Here is a 24458-nt window from a genome sequence, read left to right as displayed (position 1 = left end):
GTAGTAGCAGTTACAAAAGTAGCAGCAGTCATAGCAGCAGTAGTACTAGCAGTAGCAGTAGCAGCAGTAGTAGCAGCCATAGCAGTAGTAGCAGTTATAGAAGTAGTAGCAGCAGTAGTAGTAGTAGCAGTAGCAGTAGTAGCAGTAGTGGCAGCAGAAAAGCAGTAGTAGTAGCAGTACCAGCAGCAGCAGCAGCAGCAGTACAAGCAGTAGTAGCAGCAGCAGAAGCAGTAGTAGCAGTAGTAGTAGCAGTAGCAGCAGTACCGGTAGTAGTAGCAGTAGCAGCAGTAGTTGTAGTAGTAGCAACAGTAGCAATAGTAGCAGCAGTACCAGTAGTTGTAGCAGTAGCTGAAGCAGCAATAATAGCAGTAGTAGTAGTAGAAGTAGTAGCAGTACCAGTAGTAGTAGCAGTACCAGTAGCAGCAACATAAGTAAGCAATAGGAGTAGTAGTCGTATTAGTAGTTAAGCAATAGTAGCAGTCGTGGCAGCAGTAGCAGTAGTAACAGTCACAGAAGTAGTAGTAGCAGTAGTAAGCAGTACCAGCAGTAGCAGTAGCAGCAATCCAGCAGCAGCAGAAGCAGTAGTAGCAGCAGCAAGCAGCAGCAGCAGTAGCAACAGTAAGGCTGTCCCAGTCCTTTGTCCCACCGACACGTCAGTGCTTAAATAATCCACGTGTTCAAGTGAGGGATGCTCTGTCCCTAGACTATCACGGATCAGGGGCTCCGGACCCGCTTTCATCAGGGGATACAAACTGAAGCTAAAGCAGTCACACTGATTCGTTAAGAAAGACAACTGGGGGCTGAAAAGATTCCCAGTGGAGAAGGCACCGACCTGCCCTGCATGCAGCTGACGGGGTTCAATCCCTGACACCCCGTCTGGTCCCCTGAGCCCGCAGGAAGTGATTCCTGAGCGCAGAGCCAGGAGTAAGCCCTGAGCACCTGAGTTTCGGGTGTGGTCCAAAACCAAGGGTGAGGGTGAAGCGAACTAAGAAGCCCCTGACAAGGCACAAGTGACAACTTGCTCTCCCCCTGATTTTCTGGACAAGCCTGATTTTTTTCCAACTCTACATTAACACTGAGTAGGAAATGCCAGTATTTCCACAAATACTTGTGGAAAGAGGGCACAGGGATCAGTTTAAAACCTTCATTCTGCAGCTTTGGTGGAGTCCAACCTGGACAGGTAGATTGACTTGTGACCCATGTCAGAAAGTCGATTCAGATTTAACAAAATTAAACAACTAGGACATAACCAGTTATGTCATGAAAGTTATTTTATTCCCGTTCCTCCAAGGCTTGCTGTGATTATGAATTATTACTGAAAAGAGAGAGAGAGACATGAAGCAATATACTTAGTTAAGTGCCTCTAAGAGTAATTGATGAAAAGTAAAACAACTCCCGTGAGGGCTTTTGTTCTCCTTCCTTCCTGCTTCCAACAGGACAGCAAACTTGTTGGTCTGAAGTTAATATTTCAAAACTCTCTCAGACGGCTGACAGGGCTGCATACATGCATACTGGAGACCGGGCCTGGTCACGGGCCTGGTGCCACAAGGCCCTCCTGAGCTGACAGGCGGGAGCCGCCCCTTGGCACTGCCCCAAAACAACCTTTTAAAATGCTGCTCATCCCGGGCAGGAGCGATAGCACAGTGGGTAGGGCGTTTGCCTTGCACGCGGCTGACCCAGGTTCAATCCCCAGCATCCCATATAGTCCCCCGAGCACCGCCAGGAGTCATTCCTGAGTGCACTCAGAAGTAACCTCTGAGCATCGCCGGATGTGACCCAAAAAAAAGCAAAAATAAACAAAGTGAAATGAAATGTTGCACATCCTCCATGACCAGACCCCGACTGAAGCTCTGAGACCGAGAGGCCTGTGAAGGAAAAGCGTCGAAGAGGCGAGAAGAGCCAGCCTGACTCACGGTTGCTCCACGTGGCTGAGCCACTTTTCCTCGCGGTACAGGGTCCCTTCACAGACCAGGGGACACAGGGCTCAGCAAGGTTTCAAGCCCCAGCGTGTCGAGGCTATGCCTATCCCGGCAGGGTCGGCAGCAGCCCCGCGCTACCGGGAGCCGGGAGTCTGAAGCGTGATTCCCCCGGAGTGCTCACACGGGCGCCCCAAGCTGACTGGCTGCTGCTCTTAGAAGGGGGCGATGGGGGCCAGAGCACGAGGCGGGCTTGGCGAGGGGCTGACCCAGGAGGAGGCGAGGCGGGCTGAGCTGCGGGGTCCGTCTGGAGAGGCCGTTTCTGCCGGGTGCCCAGGGCTCGGGGCTGTCAGCTGCAATCAGACGCTGGCCTCGGAGATGCATTCCAGCGCCCCGGAGGGCGGGGGGGGGGGGGGGGTGGCGGCTCGCGTCACGGGACCCGGCAGGCTCACCCTCTGGCACGGGCACTCGCTTCCGAGCCGTGCAGTCACGCAGGCGGCACTCGGGACGTGCGCGGGGCTGAGAAGATTCTTAGGGTTTTCTAGTACGGCCCGGGTAAAGGCGGGTTCGTGAAGAAAACACACAAATAGAATATAAAAAATGGATTGTGCCCCCCCCAACACACACACACAGAAAAATAAAGCTAAAATAATGAGAACAAATCTACTCAAAATGATGTGAATTTGCACAAAGATGTTGACTGGCATTATTCACAAAAACAGGAGAACTCCAGGAACCATCTAAAGATTCAAATAAGCAAACATGCGACATAAATAGGCTGTAGCAACTCATAGCAATTAGAAAGATTCCTCTAATGCCATATTAACCTCAGGAAAAGTTTTCTGGAACTTTATTTTGGAAGGGAAAACCTTGTTATGCGAAGGGCAAGGAAGTATCCGCAGAACAGGAATTTTGGAAGGTTTAGATATTTTACTTATGCAAGCTAAGAATGACTTCAAGAGTGTTAATACAGCAACAAATTAACAGTAGTTATCATCGCATAATACTGTTTCTCTTACAATTTTTCAAATATGTCAAATACTCCAAAACTAATCAGTAATAAAGGTAACTAGGGGATGGGGGGGGGCAGGGAAGCCACCAGGGTCATCTGCCAATATGAAATCAAATAATTTTAAAATTATTTTAGTATTTTACTCATAATGAGAACATACCATACCATGGTGTAAGAAAAACTGCAAGAATGAAACTCCCACAGAAGTTTATAGAACAAAATGTAGAGTAAATCCTCCAATTAAAGACCCATAAAGTAGTTTCAGTGCTTCTAACCCACCTTCTCACAGCGGGGAACTAATCCCTCTGGGGTGTGAGCAAACTTCAAAGAGAAGATTATGCCCAGACACTCATACTGTATAGCAGAAGGCTCCTACCTACGGTCCCTCAGATACCCTGACAGCTTAGAGGCGCAGAGAGCCAAGGAACAAAGGCCCGATTCTTAAGGCCAACTGTTTGGTAACCACTAAAACTGGGGGGGAAATAAACAATGCACTATGTAATATCATGAAAACTTTCTAGAAGTTGCTAAGAACAAATGAAGAAGGGCACAGAAGTAAGCGCAGAGTACTTCAAATCAAGTATTGAGTTCCACTTAGGTTGGTCACAGCAAACCAGAAATCCCCAGAGAAAGGGGCACGGGGCATTCAGCTCGTGTCCCACTTTGTCCCCGCTGCCCTTGGAAGGGGTCCCCTGGGAGTCCTGGGTTTTGAAGCGAAGCCTAAGTCGAGCCGACAGATCATATGTCGCTTCCACGGAGGGCAGGGGGATGCCCCCCGGAGCACGGAGCCCCAGCGAGTGTACAACGCGCTCCGCACAGTACGAGACAGCATAGGGAACAGGTTTTGAGAAGGTTTTGAAAAGGTTTCTTCCAGACCCTCCACCCAGTCAGTGGTCATCTCGCAACTTTGGGCAATTTTCAGCTATGATTTTGAAGTACCCGATCATTAGGTGAAAAATAATGATTTTCAATTAGAGGAATAGCATTTTTTTTTCTTTTTGGGTAGCTTGCCACAGGTAGCTTGTCAGGCATTGCCGTGCAGATATATTTTTTTTTTCTATTTTGGGTCACACCAAGCAATGCTCAGGAGTTACTCCTGGCTCTGCACTCAGGAATTACTCCTGGCAGTGCTTGGGGGACCATATGGGATGCTGGAGATTGAACCCGGGTATAGTGGAGTGTACCATCACTCCAACCCCGAGGAGTAGCATATTTTATTGATTCTGCTTAGTTGAGTTTCCCAGATTTTATGTCACTGATGAGGAAGCAAGTTTGAAGTTTACCTGCTCTATCTATATTAAATATATTTATATACATATATATATAATGATAAATATAAGGGCTGGAGTGATAGCACAGTGGGCAGGGCATTTGCCTTGCAGGCGGCCAACCTGGGTTCGATTCCTCCATCCCTCTCGCAGAGCCCGACAAGCTACCGAGAGAATCCCGCCCTCACGGCAGAGCCTGACAAGCTACCTGTAGTGTATTCACTATGCCAAAAACAGTAACAAGTCTCACAGTGGAGACGTTACTGGCGCCCACTTGAGCCAATCGATGAACAATGGGAGGACAGTGTGACAGTGTGACAAATAAATATAAAACTAAAACCCCTACTATGTAAAGACTTAAATATAGAAGCAAAATCGTAAGTTTCTTTTGTTGTTGTTTGGGGGCCATACCCAGCATTGCTCAAGGCTTACTCCGAGCTCAGTGCTCAGGGATCACTCCTGGTGGTGCTCAGGGTGATGCCAGAGACGGAACCCATGTTAGCTTCGTGCAAGGCAAGCGGAACCCATGTCAGCTTTGTGCAAGGCAAGCAGCACACCTTCTGTCCTAGTGCTCCAGTCACTAGAGGAAAATACCTTCATGTAAAGAGGAGTAGGGAGGGGCTGGATCAATAGCACAGCGGGTAGGGCGTTTGCCTTGCACGCGGTTGACCCGGGTTCGATTCCCAGCATCCCATAGGGTCCCCTGAGCACCGCCAGGAGTGATTCCTGAGTGCAGAGCCAGGAGTAACCCCTGTGCATCGCCGGGTGTGACCCAAAAAGCAAAAAAAAAAGAGGAGTAGGGAGTACAGATAAACTATGCTATACTAAAATCTACGGTTTGGAGTGACAGGACAGCAGGTCAGGCACTTGCCTGGCACACAGCTGAACAGGGTCAATCCCTGGCACCCCATAGAGCCCTCCAAGTCTGCCAGGAGCGACTTCTAAGTTCAGAGTCAGGAAAAAGCCCTAAGCACTGCTGGGTGTGGCCAAAAAAAAAATCAAGAAATTTTGATCAAAGATACCATAAGGAAAGTGAAAGAAAAATTGGGGAGGGGGAACTGTCATACAACCAGATAATTAAATATACATAATATAATTTCTTGCAAATCAGTGAGGGGGAGATAAAAAAAAATTCAATTTATGAAGAACTTCCTTTATTTAATTTCATTTGTAGTGCCAGAGATGGAACCCTGAAAATGTATCTGAGGCACATGTTTTACTACTGAGCCACATCTCAAAAAACTCAACTTAAAGAAAAAGCAAGTTAGCTGGAGAGAGTACAGCAGGTAGGGCGCTTGCCCTGCACACGGCTGGCCTGTGTTCAATCCACAGCATCCTATATAGTCCCCCAAGGCCCCACCCTCAGGAATGATCCCTGAGTGCAGAGCCAGGAGTAGGTCCTGGCTGAGAATGTCCAGTGTGCCCCATATCCCCGACCCCCTTCACCAAAAATGAGCAAGAAACCTGATGAGCACTTTCAAAAAAAGAATATACTGCAGGGGCCAATAAACACATGATAAGGCATACAACCTCATTAGTCATCATGAAAATGCAAATAGAAACAACAATGAGATAATACTATACAAATCTCTACCACGGGTTGGCCAAAATCAACAGAACTGTGCCAAGGAATGAAGACACCGGGCCAGAGAGGGGGCTCAGCGGGCTGCGGCACGCGCTGTGCACGCAGGCGGCCTGGGTCCGATGCCCGGAACCGCAGGGCAACACTGCCAGGAGCCACCCTCAAGCAGGGAGCCAAGAATAACCCCGGGGCGCTTCCTAGCAAGTCCCCCTCCTGAAAAACAGCACAGAACAGGAACAAAGACGCTGATGAGCCATGGAGACTGTCCAACACCGTCAGGGGGAGGAACGCCATCAGCGTCCACAGCAGTTCAGCAGGACCCACGGACTAAGTCTGGCACAAACCCCACGGCAATTGGGGTGTACGTGGATTCAATGTAAGAGAAAACTCACAGGGGCATTGCCTGTAACCGTCAAACACTGCAGGACGGCAGTTAGCTGTGGGGAAAGGGAGGGAAGGGCCCATGCAAAGAGTGTGGGATAGTAACCCTAAGAGTTTCAGGCTTCTCCAGTGAACTGCCCCTCGTCCTCCCTCCCTCCCCCGAGAAACTACAGTGCTCTTATGAGTACCCTTACCTTGAAGCCCCTCCAATGTTCTATAACTATGCTAACAGCTCTGCATTAAAGGGGCCATGTCTATCCCGTGAGTCCCCTGTCTCTGTTCCTCTGCTGGGGAGACCCGGGGAGGCGGCTGTTGGTGCAAGCACAGCGCCCCGCCACTCCCCTACTTTGAACTCACACGCTAGCACCTTTAGCAGCGGACTGGGATTCTGTGATGCGACCCCAGTGTGTGATGTGGCCACGACCATGGAAAGACAGCACCCAACACGGGGGAGCGGACCACCCGCCGCAGAACAGGAGCACCGTGACGCACAGGGCTGCCCTGATCCCAGCAAAGCTCAGAGACAGGCTCTGCTAAAGTCTATTTTTTCAAGAAGGCACACACTGAAGGGGTGAAAGTTGAGGAAAAGCAAAGCCATGATGTCCACACGCGTCAGGACGGCAGTTAGCTGTGGGGAAAGGGAGGGAAGGGCCCGTGGGTGCCGGTCAAAATCCACTTCTAACATTCTCGGGGCCCGGGCAGGGGTGCAAACAGGCACACACACAGCAGACGTCTCAGACTATTGGAGGCAGAGAGCCAGCTCACACACTCGGACCCAGGGTGCCCTCACCTCTTACCATGACAAACAGACCGCTGAGAAGGGCCTGGAAGGCCGGACAGGCTCTGAGGCTGTAGGGACTCTCTAAGAGAACTGGACAGGGAGACGCGTCAACGGGCACAGCTGACCACGGGCCGCACCCCCTCCCCGCCATCTCCTCCAGGCTCTCGGCTCACCGGTACCCGGCTCCTCACTGCGACACTCCAGCCGCCCTGCACGGCGTGCTGTTACGGCCAAGGCCAAGTCCATCCTCAGCAGGACAAGTCTGGGAAAAAGACTCCACCCTACAAACAGGCTCGGGTCCGAGCGGGCCAAGGGGGACCCAAGCACGGTCGGGACGGCCAGTGCGCAGGTTCTGAGTGGGAATGTGGCCGGCCCAGCTCCTTCTGTGGAAAGGGCACCGTCCAAAGAGGTCAGCAGGCCCCTCTCTAAAGAGTCGAGGGCCGAGGGCTCCTTTAGTCAGTACTTCCCTGGCACCACCCAAGACTCACTCCTTCCCCTGGAGAGTAGTAAGACGGAAATGCACTTTCGTAATCCCCCGTTAAAATCACAGGTTATACCGAGACTTTATAATATGCCTGTCAAGTTGACGGGTGGGGAGGGGGTCAGGGAGGGGGTGGGGAGGGGATATGAGAACACTGGTGGGGGGAAGTTGACAACACTGGTAGTGGAACTGGTGTTGAACTAGTGTATGCCTAAGACTCAGCTATGAACAACTCTGTGAATCACAGTTCCTTAATACAAATTAAATAGACAAATTACAATTTTTTTAAAAATCAATTTTTTTTTTTTTGCTTTTTGGTCACACCCGGCAATGCACAGGGGTCACTCCTGGCTCTGCACTCAAGAACCACCCCTGGCAGTGTTCAGGGGACCATATGAGATGCTGGGAATCGAACCCGGGTCGGCCGCGTGCAAGGCAAACACCCTACCCACTGTGCTATTGCTCCAGCCCCCCAAAAAAATTTTTTTAAAGAGCACTTTAGCACTGTCGTCCCATTGCTCATCAATTTGCTAGATCGGGCACCAGTAACGTCTCCATTATGAGACATGTTGCTACTGTTTTTGGCATATCGAATATACCACAGGTAGCTTTCCAGGCTCTACCGTGCGGGAGGGATTCTCCAGGTAGTTTGCTGGGCTCTCCGAGAGGGATGGAGGAATCAAATCCGGGTCAACCTCGTGCAAGGCAAACGCCCTACCCGCTGTGCTATCACTCTGTCAGATTATTCAGATTTTTCCTCTAAGGTTTTTCTTACTTTTCTTTACTCTTAGTAAATTTTATGCTTATAGGACTCATCTACTTTATGTAAATTTTAAAATACATTAATAGAGAATTATTCATATTATTGTTCAATTTATCTGGCAAACAGCAAAAAAAAAGAAAGATATACATTCAAAGATTTATAATTTTCTGGAATTTCAGGGGCTTAGCTCTATTCATCTATGTGTGTGTGTGTGTGTGTGTGTGTGTGTGTGTGACCACTTCCATATGTTTTTTTTTTTAATTTTTATTTTTTTTATTTTTTTTTTTATAGTTTATTTTTAATTAGTGAGTCAACGTGAGGGTACAGTTACAGATTTATACATTTTTGTGCTCATGTTTCTCCCTTACAGAGTTTGATAACCCATCCCTTCACCAGTGCCCATTCTCCACCACCAGTAAACCCAACATCCCACCCCCCCTTCCCAGTCCCGTCTTAATTTTTATTTTTTTAAAAATTTTATCACCATGTGGAAAGTTACAGAGTTCTCAGGTTTATGTCTCAGTTATACCGTGTTCAAACACCATCCCTTCACCAGTGCCCATATTCCACCACCAAAATCCCCGGTATACCCCCCGCCCCCCCATATGTTTTTTTAAGGATCTATCTCATTAAGTAGGCTTATAAAAAAAAAAAACATGGTAAGGGAACAACAAATGGTCATCAGGGGAACTAGATTTCATCCATAGAACTGAGCTTGCACGGGGTACTGTGGAGGGGAATGGCTCTCTGCTGATGGGTGTGGTGTGCTGGGAGGCTGGATGAACGGAAAGGATAATCAACAGTACTGTGAATCCTGGCACCTCGATAAAAATGGTTGAAAACTAATAAAAAACAGAATAAGAAAATATGGGGCCAAACCAATAGTACAGTGAGTAGGGCACTTGCCTTGCACTTGGCTGGCCTGGGTTCAATCCCTGGCACCCCATTTGGTCCCCCGAGTGTGCCAGGAGTGATCCCTGAGCACAGAGCCAGGAGTAAGCCCTGAGCACCACCTGGCGTGGTCCAAAACCAAATAAAAGACTTCTTCTGTTGATCCTTTCTCTTTTTTTCTTGCTTTTTGGGTCACACCTGGCGATGCACAGGGGTTACTCTCTGGCTCTGCACTCAGGAATTACCCCTGGCACTGCTCAGGGAACCATATGGGATGCTGGGAATCGAACCCAGGTCGGCTGCGTGCAAGGCAAATGCCCTACCCGCTGTGCTATTGCTCCAGCGCCCTGTTGAGCCTTTCTTGATAGCTTTCAAATTTGGTTTTGTGTGTGTTTTTCCCCCCAGGATATAGGGTCATTTTTTATTTATTTGTTGTTTGTTTGTTTGAGTACCACTGAGATACAGAGTTACTGTATCATGGTCAGTCACTGTTCCAACATCCATCCCTCCACCAATGTACAGTTCCTACCACCAATGTCCCCTCCCGCCACCCTCTCTTCTATGGTTGGCACTTTCCTTCTTTCTGTCTCTGTCTCTGTCTCTCTCCCCTTTGGGGCATTATGGTTTGCAATATAATACAGGCACTGAAAGGTTACCATGTCAAACTTGGTTTATTTTCTCACCCCACCCCAATATTCATCTTATGGGGGGGCGGGGTTCCTACACTACTGAAAGGGGGAACATTAGCATCTATAAAAATAACAAAAAAAGTTTATCCTTCGATTTAGCTGTTAAATCACAGTTGTCGCCAAATCGGACCAAAAATCACATGTCCCAATTAGTCCAAGAAACCAAAACCAGAGAGGTATTTCCTTCAACTGGTTGCCAACTTCCTTGCCCAGCCGACACAAAATTCTCTGAATTAAACCCAAACAGCCCTCCAGCTCAGAGATTTCCCTTCCCATTGTTTTGCAACCTAATTCTAAGTCTCCTCATTAGCAAGGTGACAATATTTCATAGTCAGCCGTGACATCTGTGAAAGACACAAAGCAAGACCCAGTGCTTATAATGAGGAGAGCCATCCTTCAGGGGACGGCAGAGCCTCTTAATGCAGGCCGCCACCCTGCTTATTAGCCAGCCCTAGGAGGACCAGGGTGGGGGGGGGGAATGGAAAGTCCCTTAAACTTAACACTTGAGCCAGCATAGTCCCTTAGTGTCCTGACAGACATGCCCAATCACAGTCAAGGCGCGGTACCTGAAAGTGCGCCCCCGGCCCTCGGGTAGGTCACTTCCACACACACTTCGAACGTGGTCTCTGGATTTTGCCTACGGAAAAAAAAAGAGAAAGATGACGGTTACTGACAGGACCTGGAGCGGCGTGGAGTCCAACTCGTGAGCAGCTGTGGCATGGGGCGGGTTTACACCCTCGGCCCCACCGCTCGGGTGGCTGTGGAGTTTGGGACATGTCACACATTATGGTTCCCTGAGCCTCACTGTGCTCATCTCTCACGTCAAAACTCACAAGTGCTGTGAGGCTTCGTCCACACAAACTGTCCCGGGGCAGGGCTGCTTGCCCGCAGAACAGTCCGTCCTAGAATCCTGCGGATGTCGCGTTTCTGACTTACACAGATGGACCTCGAGAGTGGTAGGAAGAATCTTGAGGGAAGGCAAAACCAGGGAAGCTGAGCAGAGAAGCCTTCACCTTCCCTTTCCAGGAGAAAACAGCCATGGAAAGAAGGTAGTTTGCTTCGTTGGAGGTTTTACTTATTTACTTACTTTTAATTTTTTATTAGAGAATCACTGTGATGTATAGTTGTGAGGAACTGGCCCAGGACAGACCACAGGAATCTATTTAGCCTTCTTAAGACTCTTTTCACAGGAGCCCGCATTGTGGAATAACTTGTCTATCTGTCCCTGAGCAAGGAATTTGGATACAGGCACCCTGGGTCGCAAGAAGGGTGGTGGTCAGACCAGATAACCAGACCCATATCACAAGACCCATATCACAGGACTGCCCCCAGAACCGGGACATTCCTGAATATTGGCGCGAATACTGATCTCTAAAACCATAGGCTAAGGAGTGATGTCCTTTTAAATGGATTGGTTAAGAAAGTTTGTAATATTACAAATCTATTGGCTATGAAATGCGCGGGCTCTGCTGTAACGGCTGGGGAAGGCCTATATAAGATCTCCTTTGGAGAAGCTCGGGGTCTTTTGCCCAACCTGCTGGACCTGCATGTCCACGTAAGGCGGCTGGACCCTGGCTAGCCAGTCTTACAATAAACCCTGCTTGCTGTTTGCAGTCTCTGGAGTCTCTTTGTCGTTATAGGGAGATCTCGATCCACACCCTAACAATAGTCACAAACTTATGAACTTTTGTGTTTGCATTTCACTCATACAGTGGTCCCTTACCCATCCCTCCACCAGTGCCCATTCATCGTTGGAGGTTTTAAAGAAAGACTCTAATAAGAGAAATAGCCTCTTCCCTCCCCAGGCTACCGTGAAAATAGGAAGTGCTAGTCTCAGTGTTTGAGAAGGTTCCCCACACAGGGGGCTTCACCTGTTTTGGCAACGGCAAACATGTATGTGTTCGTTGTTCACAGTCTTTTACCTTTATATTTCGTACATACGCCCGACGTTTTAAAAAGATCACCATACTAACAGAATGTTAACAGCTGTTATTTCTGAGAGATGGGAACTTCTGGGTTATGATATTTTAATTTTTTTTTCCCTCGCTGGGTCTAAAACTACAACTGAAAATATTTCTGGAGTCAGTGAGAATCCTTTAGCAGAAGAAAATACCATATTTTCAAACATCTACAACAACTCTATTTTAAACTTGACAACAGCGCTCAGCGAAGCAGCCTTCGGAGCTGCCTGTTCAGAGCTGAGAGTTCATTTAACTTCCACCAGATGAATATCTCGGATATGCCCAGCAGGGCCCTACCTTTGCATGATCACAACCTCCCTTCCCCCTCATTATAACCCTGTGGGGCGGGTGAGACTGGCCTTCCCTTCCCTGTCCAGCTAGGAGCCTGCGACCGAGAGATTCCCAGCAGCTTCTCTGCTGCCCCACAGCTAGGTAGAAACACAGACAGACAGAATTCATACCTGGCTCAATTTATGTTTCATTAGATTCTAAGATTAACTTCACACACACACACACACACACACACACACACACACACACTTTTCACATCTTCTAAAATCTACAGCATCTCACAACTGAATTTTTCAGTAATTTTTTCCAAGTAATCCATAAAATAATAGTGAATCTTACAAGTAATGGCATTTTAGACCCAATAAAATGTGATGATATGTATCTCCTTCCTTAGCAATTGAAAGAAAACTGCATGTTGTCATTAAATACCTACCTGCATCTCTTATAAAGGACTATCATTTCTTCCCGTTTTTTTTTGGGGGGTGGTCACACCTGGCGATGTGCAGGGATTACTCCTGGCTCTGCACTCAGGAATTACTCCTGGCGGTGCTCAGGGGATCCTATGGGATGCTGGGAATCGAACCTGGGTCAGCTGCGTGCAAGGCAAACGCCCTACCCGCTGTGCTATGCTATCGCTCCAACCCCCCAGAGACAAACTCTTTAAATCAGTACCTGCAAAGAGTTGGCTGCTCTCATATGCAAAGTGTTTATACCTTGTCAAATTTAAGACTAAATCAGAATACTTATCTTTTAGAAAAAAGTGAAACAAGGGGCCAGAGAGAGCACAGCAGCTAAGGAGCTCGCCTGCATGCAGCTGATTTGGATTCAACATCCAGCACCATATAAAGTCCGCAGGAGCACTGGCAGAGTGACTCCTGGGCACAGAGCTGAGTGGGACCCAAAACCCACGCCCAAAAAGGTGGTTTTTTTACCCTACAAGAAGTCAGCACCCTGTGGCTACCAAATTGGAGAAAATACCAGAGGGAAATTCCCCTTTCATTCAAATGATCTTAAAGTAAAGGGTTTGATGAAACAAAGGAATGTCCTGAGGTCATCCGCAGAGCAACAGGAAGATTTCTTCAAAAACCTAAAACTCTTCCTTAATCCTGTTTTGCAACTGGCTGGATTTTTATCCCAGAATTCCATTCCTTGGGATTAAGATAACGGGCGGCTTTCCAAATCTGTTCGGTGACCCTCACATTCCAGGGAGGTTCTTTGGAGCTTCTACTCCGCTTGCACCCAAATTTCCAGGTTTAACTTACTCGCACTCACTGGAAACCTTGAAAATAAAAAGCACGACCAGGCAGAGGTGTTCAGACACCGAAAGCTGCGCCCCTAATTTAGTTTCAGGTAACCTGTGGCCTCAGCGGCTCTCTGGGCTTCTCCTCTCCTGCCTCTCCTCTCTCTCTCTCCTGAACATGCTTCAGCCAGGCAGGTGAAGTCCCCAACACTGACACTACCTGTCACGGTCACCAGTCACCTCGACCGGTCCGACGCCCACTCTCAGGACCTCCCTGCCCCTCGCCACAGCACCTGGTCAGCTGGTGGACCTGTCTCCTCCAAACTCCTCCTCCTTCACGTACCTCCTTTCCCACCCTCCTGGCTGCCGCTCTGCGGGGTCACTCTCGGGCAAGCTCTCCCACCTCCCAGCCTGGGCCTGGGCCTCTCCCTGCCTGATTATTACTCAGATGACTTCCCGGGTTCCAAGCTTTACTTGCCATGCAAAAATACTGGCAGCCCCCAAACTCCTGTCCGACCTTTCGCCCTGACTGAGATCGATCTTTCTCCAAATAAGTGATATGGCTGCTATGGTGGGGGCCCACCACCACCCCTGCAGGGCTGCTAGAAAGATGGGGTGGGGGGAGGCGGGGTGGGGGGGGAGTCAATAGTGGCCTCCAGTGCAATGGGGGGGGGGGGCAGTCTCTGTTTGCTTAAAGAAAACAGTTTCGGGTTTGGGGTTTTTTGCTTTCAAGAGGCACTAAGTTTTCTGAAAAGGGAACCGTAAGCTAAATAAGCTTGGACACCTCTGCCTGGATTCCCTCATCCCCCTGCATGTTACACTCCACCCGCATGAGCGTCTACGCAGCATTTCTAGTCAAACAACCAGCGCTTCTCTCCCTCAAACCCACAGCTCCTGAAATTCACTAGTTGTTAAGAGGAGGGGAAATCCTGGTATAACCCCTGACTCCCCTTTGTTTCTGTTTTATTTTGTTTTTGGGTCACACCCGGCGATGCACAGGGGTTACTCCTGGCTCATGAACTCAGGAATTACCCTGGCGGTGCTCGGGGGACCATATGGGATGCTGGGATTCGAACCCGGGTCGGCCGCATGCAAGGCAAACGCCCTCCCCGCTGTGCTATCGCTCCGGCCCCTCCCCTTTGTTTTTGAAGCCACAATCACTCCCACACTACAATCAGGTCGCCAGCTGCTCGCTCATGTCAGCATCCAGGGCTCCCCAGCACCCTCTAGCCCGCTGCCCTGCCCAGACTCTGCATCTGCCGCTGCTCGCTCCCTCGCTGCGACTCCCCCCCGCAGTGCCCGTGCGGCCTCCCTGGCCCTCCACGGTCACACTTCCACTTAAACGTGCTGGTGTTCCTTTTACCCCGAATGTTGAGATGTTGAGCAATGTCAGGCCTCTGCCTACGACGCTCCCAAAGCTTTCCAAATCCTCCGAGCCAAAACCAAAGTTGAACTCAAAAGTTTTATGCTACTTACGTATTTACTATGCATTTTACATTTCCAAAATAATTTGAATATTAGAAACTTTAAAACTGTAGAGGAAAAAGATCCATATAAGGCCCTACCCGACCTGTACCCTGCGCCCCCCGCCCAGTCTCCAGCTTCGACCCAGGCTTCTTCCTCCCGCCGTGTCCACCGCCCCCCACCCCCGCACCCAGCTTCCATCCAGGCCTTCAGAGACGGTTCTCAGTCACCAAACGCACCCCGTGCGCCCGCGGCATCTGAACTCATGACCCACGGAGCAGCGTTTCTCACTAGTACGTAGAAATCAGTGATAGCACAGGACTCAGGTTTAAGAGCCACTAATCATGATCCAAAGACTATAAGGCAAAGCTCCCAGAAGTGCGCAGCTGTATTTGCGGCCACGCGGCCTCTTAGAGTCTAGTTGTCCTTCTCGGAGAACCCAGCAAGCTACCGAGAGCATCCTGCCCACAGGGCAGAGCCTGCCAAGCTCCCTGTGGCACATTCGATATGCCAAAAACAGTAACAATGATGTGTCTCATTCCCCTGACCCTGAAAGAGCCTCCAATGCGGCACCGTTGGGAAGGACGAGTAAAGAGAGGCTGCTAAAATCTCAGGGCTAGGACGAATGGAGATGAATGGGATGAATTACTGGCGCCCGCTCGAGCAAATCGATGAACAATCGGATGACAGCGAAACAGTGAATCTAGCTGAATGAATGTCTTCTTCCAAATAATCTAGTGCAAACCACCTAAGGTAGACACAGCGTTTTCCTCCATCATCCGATAATCCATCACCTCTCCAGTGCTTTTGCCACCAGAGATTCAGACAAAAGGCATTTGCCGTGAATCACTCCTCTACCTGCTCTCCCCAGCTATAGCCTCGCTCTGAAGAGTGATACTAAAGCTACCGAGGTTTCTGACTAAGTTCACATGGCTGCCAGTTCTGTGGCATGAAGCCAAAGTTTATAACAGTCGCTTAAAGAAAAAAAAGCCAAAGTTAACTAGAACACTGAGAACAAACTAAGATCCTAATCGTAAGCTATAGTCACCTGATGCTGACATGCTGCGGCATATCCCATACCATACCAATAAATATACATCAGTTATTTTAAGGGGCCAGGAAGCCAGTGCAGCTGCAGCCACTTTCTATTTCTCTGCAAATCAAAATAAATAAATAAATAAATTTAGAAGTGTTTTCTCTAAAATGCAAATGGCCAAGTGACTCTTAATGAGTATTTTCATTGAGCCTATAAACAACTTGCAGACAATCTCGGGGGCTAGTTTGAGGCTGCTTATTTCCTCATTACTCTGGAAAAATGCTCACTCATTCTGACTACACGAGAAAGGAACTGAAAGCCGAATTTCTGTCCTCTTAACACACTGCTAATTCAGAACCATCACACGATGCCGAGAACACCAAATTTCAGGCCAATCTTTTAATACAGACCAGAGCACTTTATACAATATCATTTTTTTGGTTGCGGGGAGGGGGTTCAATCAGGCACCAGGTGGTGCTTAGGGGACCGTGGGGCGCTGGGTGGAACCTGAGGGTCCTGGTGAAAAACCTGACTCCAACCCTCTGCGTGATCTTCCTGGCCTTGTATCTCAGACCACAGATATGTCCTTGTTTCACCACGACATTCCTTTGCTTATTTATTTATTTTGGGACATTCCATTATTAACTGTCACACACGTCCATTCATTCCTTCATGGCCGGGGCACCCGCCGCTGCCCTGCACTCTAAGAACCAGGCCCGGAGAAGTGCACGGAACTCTCAGGAGACGCCAACTGCATTACGGCCGTGCTTGCTCCTGGCACCACTTGTTTCTCCTACGCCAGACGTGATCGTAAGCTCGGCCACTCTTCGACAGCCCTCAGAGGCAAGGAGAACTATCCCCCGCTCAGAGATGGGACGGCTGAAAACTCAGAGGACCAAGCGGAAGCAGCGAAATCAACCCGAACCCGCCAAAGACACTGAGCACCAAACTAGTCTGAGGGAGTCACTGCTCTTCCGCCCGGCACAGCCTTCCCAGGTCTCGCTCCGCTGACACCATCATCCCCCAAGTCTCAGCACTTCCTCCTCTCTGGAAAGCTGCCTCAGGCCCCACGCTCAGAGCCCAGCCTGGTTCAGGCCCTCCGGGGCACTGTTTCTCCACGGGATGGTTCCAGCACGTTCTAGTGGACCAGTACAATTACCATGACCTGGGGCTTTGGAAAGTCCCGGCCCAGACCACAACCCAGAACAACCAACTCGGAATCTCTGGGCAGCATTTTTGTTTCGTTTCCAAAGCTGTCCAACGCGTGGAGAAAAGGAAGCCCCCCCCCAGCATATCTCAGATGAAACACCCGTTCTGCACCCTTAAGGGCACAACAGTCTTCTCAGAACCCAAAGCTGCCATCGGGTATAGCAAGTATTTGAAGAAGGCGTCTTCCTCCTATGGCTGACGTGTCACTTCTGGCTCCCAAGAGCAGTTTCTCTTTCTCTGGGACAAAGTGATGGACTGACTACACACTGCTGACAGTCACTCCTGGGGCAGGATGCTTTCCTCTGGGGGCAAAGAGAGCCCACATCTGCCGAAAGCCACCTTGACTTTTAAGTACGGAAAGATGATCTGGAAACAGCTCAAACGTGCTTGCAGGAAGGGAGATGTACTCGCTCGCTCCTCCCACTTTCCTGGGAGGCAAAGCTTGGGGAGAGTTCCCAGTCATTATCTCTCCGGGACACGCTGCTCAGAGATTCCACCATGGAGCAGGCGCAGTGCTCAGGGCCCGATTCCCAGAACCGTTAGGTTCACTCAGCCTGAAGCCAGGAAACCCACCAGGTAGCAACAGGGCTCACTGGCTTGATGTTCCGGTTTCTTTTGGTTTGTTACTTTGGTTTGGGTTTTAGAGCATTAGGGTATTATCGCAGGAGCTGCAGGATGGTCATCTTTCCATAGGATCTACTTTTCTCCAACAGCAGCCTATCAGGAGAGAAACGCTGTCTCCTCCCCGTGCTCCAACGCTCTACCTCTTCCTTCTGGGGTGAGACTGACACGAACCAATGCTGGGACTCCCCACTTGCCTCACCCCCACCAAAAAGTCAAACCAGCTATTTGACAAAGAACATTGCAGCTTGTCTCCAAAGATAAACCCTTCGACTTCAGCAAACTTTTTTTTTTCACTTTCCTATGCCATTTTTATTTAAAATACAAATAAGAATTTCTCTTTCCGAAGTGGCAAATGGATCGAATAATGCTGACATAAATCACTGACTAATACAGGGGTTTTAAATATGAAACAAGGGGGCTGGAATGATAGCACAGCATGTAGGGCGTTTGCCTTGCATGCGGCCGACCCAGGTTTGATTCCCAGCATCCCATATGGTCCCCTGAGCACTGCCAGGTATAATTCCTGAGTGCAAAGCCAGGAGTAATCCCTGTGCATCGTCAGGTGTGACCAAAAAAAGCAAAGGTAAATAAATAAATAAATAAATAAATAAATATGAAACAAGATTACTTTTTTAAAAAGCGAAAGAATAAGATGATCTACAAAAGGGACTGGGAATCTTGAAGCCAATTCCAAACATGAAATGACTGGGCAAAGTCCGTGGTGAAACCAGAACATTCCACCCTGCTCTGCAGAAGGGTCATTATACAGCATTCGGCCCATTCAGCAGGCGGCTTCGCTCACAAACGCACACACCGCGCAGGGGAGAGCATTTCAACGCCCTGCGAGCTGTCCTGAAGTTGACGGAACGGCTACAGGAAATGGTGCGCTGCAGACCCTGTGAGCAGACATCGCCTGGTAAACGCTGGTTCCACAAGCCATACACACACACACACACACACACACACACAAAAGACAGCGCGGGTAATTCCAACAAGGCTCCGTCTGTCTCGGTGGACTCCAAACCGAAAGCCATCTTTGCAGGCTGAAAACGCCATATCAAAGGGCGCTTCCAACCTGTAACACGTTAACACCTCCACAGAAGAACGCAGTCCTTGCGGAGACATGTTAGAAAATGATTAACTTAGTTGTAGAACCGCACAAATGAGTCTTTTCAAGATTTTACACTTGACTTTTCGTTTCTAGTAATGCTCTCATGATCAGATTCATAAATATTTAGACATGGCTAGGAGTTACACCACCTTTACGTTCCCACCTGTCCCGGAGAAAATTCTTTTGCCACAACATGCAAAATGACAAGTTCCATGGAAGTTGGGCTGCGTTCCATGCACAAAAGCCGGCCCAGCCCTTAGCCATGTGCGGTTCTCCAGAGGTTCCAGAAATTCTCACTGACACAGAGCAGCAGGACAAAAATCTAGACTCTGCGGCCGGAGTACCAGCATCGGCACGTGTCTCGCCAATGTCATCGCTGCAACATCTCTGCCCTTAAGAGAGAATCAACACTGTCCGGTGTGACCTTAGTGGCCCACCAGCACCTCCACGCCCACTGGGAGCGGTCGAGACCCCCTCACCATTCTCAGGACTGTGCCCCGCCCCCCATAGAGAAGCTTTCTAAAAGTTCCCCCCACCATGTCCCTCAGTCCTCTCCTGCTCTTCCCTGAACAGTGGAATCCTAATACACGTGAGCAGAGCAAGGTACAGACATGCCATTTTAGGGATGGCCTGAGCATGGGGGCACCAAAGCCTGAACAAAGGGAGGGAAATGTCCATGATGAAGGGATGCCCTGTCAAGAGATCTTAAATGAAATCCAATTCCTATGAATCAGTTGCAGACAGGGAGCGAGGTCTGCCAGGGGGAGTGTCCACTGACAGCCGGCCCTGGGGGTGGAGGAGAGGTGCCAACCGCATGGTGAGGAGTCCGAGTCCTCAGGACAGGACAAGCCGGGCACCCACAGGGCAGCAGGGAGGAGCAGACATGAGCCTCCAGTGCAGGAAAACAAGATGAAAGATGAAAGATGCAGATGGGGAAGGGGGTGACGGGCAGAGCCAGAGAGGGGCACCAGTTTTCCCGACAGCAGAAACTTAGCAGAAACCGACACTGAACGCTATGGACGAAGGTTTAGGTCGGGCAAATCAGTGTGAACTCCAGGGTTTTCATAAGCAGAGAGAAGCGCTATGCAAATGCAACCTAGCACTTAGCTCAGAGCTAAGTCACTGTCTGCTCAGCGGGTCTGACAGCAGCAATGCACCAACGGCAACGGGCTGGGCTCGCACCCAGGCGGGAGCCGGTGACGTACAACGCCAAAAGGAACTAGGCCTCCGTAGGGAAGCTGCTAATTCCAGGGCGCGGGCACCGAGAGTACACGACCGACGGAGCTGGAACGTGGTACTGTGTCAGGACGCGAAGAGGTGCTGAGGGACTAAGGGGAGGCGCGGGGGAGGGGAAAGAGAGGGCAGCTGTGAAAGGACTCGGGAGGCAGCATGAAAGGCTCCCGAACGGGGCACATCAGGGGGGCACTTTGAGCATCAAAATCAATAATGATATAAACAGATTATTAACCCAACAGATTAAAAAAAAGTGGAACTCACGAACCCACGGCGAATAATCAATACAGATACGTGAGTAAATGAACAAGGTAAAGAGGAATGAAACGCCGAGACAGCTTTGAGGTGCCTCCCTGCCAAACAGCTGTCGTAAGTGGGGGAAAGAGGAACTTTTTCCAAATAGAACTTTGACCAGCAACAGCCAAGATGAAGAGGCCACGGTCAGCGACGGGAGAGACCAGCTGTCAGGCACCGAGCCGGGGACGCTCACGCCCCAGGACTCTTCCTGCCGGAGACAGAGCCTGAATCTAACCTGCAGGGAGCATCAAACCCAAGATGAAGAAGCTTCTGAGAATGTGCACGGCCTGCAAGCTGCGCCAGTGTCACTGGCAAGGAGGGAAGGCCAAGGCGGGAGGTTCCCGCCGGGGTGAAGACGACTCCAAAGCACGTGACGACTAAATGCACTGTGCAATTCCCAACCACACCCTTTTGCCACAAAGGACATTCATGGGGGCTCTGGGGCATAGCTTGGTGGTATGAGGCCCCTGAGTGCAATCTTTAGCACCGCAAAACATCAAACATTTGTAACCATTCTAAAAAACAGGGGCCAGAGCGATAGCACAGCGGGTAAGGCGTTTGCCTTGCACGAGGCCGACAAGGGTTCAATTCCAGCATCCCATATGGTCCCCCAAGCACTGCCAGGAGCAATTTCTGAGTGCAAAGCCAGGAGTAACCCCTGAGCATTGCTGGGTATGACCCAAAAAGCAGAAAAAAAACAAAAAAAAAAACAAAAAAACGCTGCTCAGATGCTCAGAACCCGTTTGGAGAAGATGTGGAGAAAAGGGAACCTTGATCGTGGGAATGGAAAAAAAAAAAACAGGTATAGTTCTTAAAAAGATAAAGAATATTATTTGGGACAACCTCTGAAACTGGAATGGAATCTTCTAAGATTGGATTGTGTGTGTGTGTGTGTGTGTGTGTGTGTGTGTGTGTGTGTGTGTGTGTAAGAGAGGGGGGCTTTGGCCACACTCAGCTGTGCTCAGGGCTTACTCCTGCCTCTGGGCCCAAGGGTCACGCCTGGCAGTATTTAAGGGGCCAAACGCAGTGCCAAGGATTAAACCAGGCTCAGAAGCATGCAAGTGAAGCATCTTAAGCCCTGGACTGTCTCTCCAGCCCAGGATGTTTTAATGAATGAATGTTAAGCTTTTTGATTTTGGCGGCTGCGCTGCATCCCACAGAAAATATCCTTGTTTGTGGGGAAAGCACTGAGACCTCAAGGGGATCACATCATCACATCTGCCCTTTGTGCTAACGAGCTTTGGAAGCATTTCTTTACATTTTTTTAAAAACCACAAATTTCCCTGAACTGTCCCTAAATAGGACTTTATCAGGGCCAGGGCCATAGTAAAGTGGGTAGGGCATTTGCCTTGCATGCAGCTGACCCAGGTTCAACCTCCAGCACCCTCAGGAGTGATCCCTGAGCACTGCCAGGTGTGGACCCAAAATAAATTAACAGATAAATAAGACTTGAGCACCAGGAAGGCATGAGGTTCCTTGAAGAGAATCTCAGACTTAGTATCAGAAAGCCTGGGTTCAAATCTCAGGTAGATCTCTTCCAGTCCGATGAGAACAAGCCATCAGCCTTTCCCACCCAGCTTCCCCGTCAGGACAGCATCTGCTGTGTTCACCTCAAAAGCTGCTCAGAGGGGGCTGGAGTGATAGTACAGCGGGTAGGGCGTTTGCCTTGCACGCGGCTGACCCGGGTTCGATTCTCAGCATCCCATACGGTCCCCTGAGCACTGCCAGGAGTGATTCCTGAGTGCAGAGCCAAGAGTCAGCCCTGAGTATTGCCAGGTGTGACCCAAAAAGCAAAAAAAAAACAAAAAAAAAAACAAAAAAACGCTGCTCAGATGCTCAGAACCCGTTTGGAGAAGATGTGGAGAAAAGGGAACCTTGATCGTGGGAATGGAAAGTGGCCCAGTCTCTGTGGAAACTCAGAAAATAAAAGTGGAATTGAACATGGCCCTGCGATACATTCACCCTCAGGCACTGACTTGCAGGGTATAAAAACGTGAATTCAAAAAGGTACTCGTACCCTAGACCACTGCGGCATTATTCGCAATAGCCAGAACACAGAACCGGCCTGAACATCCTTCCACGGGTGACCGTGAAAAGCCGCCTCTGCTCGGGAAGTTCTAATCGGTCACTGACAAAGATGACACCATGTCTTTGGGGACAAAATGAAGAGAACTTGGAGTGATTATGCAAGGTGAAAAAAAAAAAGGAAGTGAAGAACAACAGATAGTTTTATATATTCCACTCAGGAGGACTAGGAATAACTAACACAATGCAACAAAGCAACACAACAAAACCTGTCTAGTCTGTGAAAACTACAGTGATGGGAGAGGAAAAAGGAGAGGAGGGGTGTGTGGAGTCTGGACACCGGGCTGTGACCAGAAACCCCTGAAGCCCTACAGGACTGTAAACCAATCGATCACCAAATTTTAAAAACTTAAAGGGGCCTGAGGGATAAAAGGTGAGGAAAATGAGAAAGCTAAACTAAAATACATGAAATCACCCTAAAGTATGCCACTTATTATCAAAATAGCTGCTTAGCCTAACAAGCGATAAGCGAAGGACGCCACACACTGTTCCACAGTTCAGGCTCAAAACTCGTAAGTGTTCAAATGCTGTTTCCAAAAGCAACCCTGGAAATCAGGGACTAGCCAGAGAGAAACAGGAGTCTAGGGAATACATAAAGGGCTTTTCAGAACAGGAAGGAGAAGGAACAGTGAGAAAGAAATTCACACGCTACCAAAACAGAAGAAAAACATTTCCCCTCTCTGGGGGTGGGGGGGAATACCACACAAGTGCAATGTATGAAAATCAAGTGCCTCTGAACAGACATACACTTCTGAATCACGGGATGGTGTGACTGCCTAAATATTGTGAGTAGCCTGAAACTTTCACATGGCCATAGCGTCATCAGAGAGCAACAGAATAGTCAACAGGCCAGGCATGACAGTTTCGCCACACCAAGCTCCACTACTGCTCCCATACTACATTGGGAAAACATGTCCAGTATGATTTCAGGGGGTTCATGAAGCTATTTATAGAATGATTCAGTGAGTTTTTTTTTTTTTTGCTTTTTGGGGTCACACCCGGCAATGCACAGGGGTTACTCCTGGCTCTGCACTCAGGAATTACTCCTGGCAGTGCTCAGGGGACCTTATGGGATGCTGGGAATCGAACCCGGGTTGGCCGAGTGCAACGCAATCGCCTTACCCGCTGTGCTATCGCTCCAGCCCAGTGAGAGCTCTTAAATCACTGAAAACTGCTCTCACATTTTTCTTGTCTTCGGTTAACCTGAAGATGGTTTATGCCTACTGTCCCATTGATTGGGGTGCCCCCTCCCAATAAAACCATTTCTAAATCTTGTGAGCACCTTTTCTTTGCAGAGGAGAGGGAAGACCACACCCAGCGGTGCTCGGGGCATGCTCCTGGCTCAGCACTGGGGGGTCTCTCCTGGCAGGGCTCAGGGAACCATATGGGGTGCCAGAGACAAAACGCGGGTCAGCCACTACAAGGCAAGTGCCTATCCCGGCGAGACTTTCTGGCCCCTGCGAGCCCCTTTTAACTAAACCCTTTGGTGCAACAACCGAGTGCAAACATTCATCTCTGTCACTATATTGTGCTAGGCATTTTTTAATGTCTTCTCTCTTTTATCTTCCCGACAACCATGAGGAAGAGCCACCACTGTCATTCCTTTTTTATAAATGAAGAAACTAAGAGAAAGGGGGTCAGAGGGATAACACAGTGGGGAAGGCGCTTGCCTTGCATGCAGCTAATCCATGAACCACATATAGTTCTCCTGAGCACCACGCCTCCGCCAGGAGTGATCCCTGAGCACAGTCAGGAGTGAGCCCTGAGCACAGCCAGGTGTGGCCCAAAAACCAAAATGCAAATAAAAATAAATGAAGCTTGGCCACAGTCACACTGTGCGAGAGACAAACCTGGAATCTGAACACGTGTATCCACAGTTGCACGCGCCTTAACATACACACACTGAAGTGCAGCCGTCCCCTGGTATAGCCCTCAGTGTGGGCAGATACCTATCCACGTCATTTCGACTCCATTGCGAAGTCCTGGATTCACGGCAAAGAACAGAGGCAGGCACACGCGCCTTCCCCACACACCTCCCGCCCCCCCCCCCCACACACACACACAGCCTCCCCCGTTATCCGTCTCCGCGGCAGAGCAGGCCACTTGTTACGAGTGATGAGCCGACACAGATCATCCCCCAGAG

At 49.4% G+C, this 24458-nt stretch overlaps 1 protein-coding gene across 3 annotated transcripts in view; it reads right to left on the bottom strand.

Annotated features, from left to right (window-relative positions):
• DENND1A (DENN domain containing 1A) overlaps positions 1-24458 on the bottom strand; it is a 549524-nt gene that overhangs the window by 469210 nt on the left and 55856 nt on the right. For all 3 annotated transcript variants that reach the window (XM_055143062.1, XM_055143108.1, XM_055143161.1), the window contains one exon: positions 10331-10401. In XM_055143062.1, coding sequence (XP_054999037.1) covers positions 10331-10401 — 71 coding nt within the window. Of the gene's footprint in view, positions 1-10330; positions 10402-24458 lie in introns of those variants that run through there.

The sequence above is a fragment of the Sorex araneus genome, chromosome 1, assembly GCF_027595985.1.
Source record: "Sorex araneus isolate mSorAra2 chromosome 1, mSorAra2.pri, whole genome shotgun sequence".
NCBI lineage: Eukaryota > Metazoa > Chordata > Mammalia > Eulipotyphla > Soricidae > Sorex > Sorex araneus.
The sequence above is the reverse complement of the archived record's forward strand: the minus strand, read 5'-3'. Positions and strand labels throughout refer to the sequence as shown.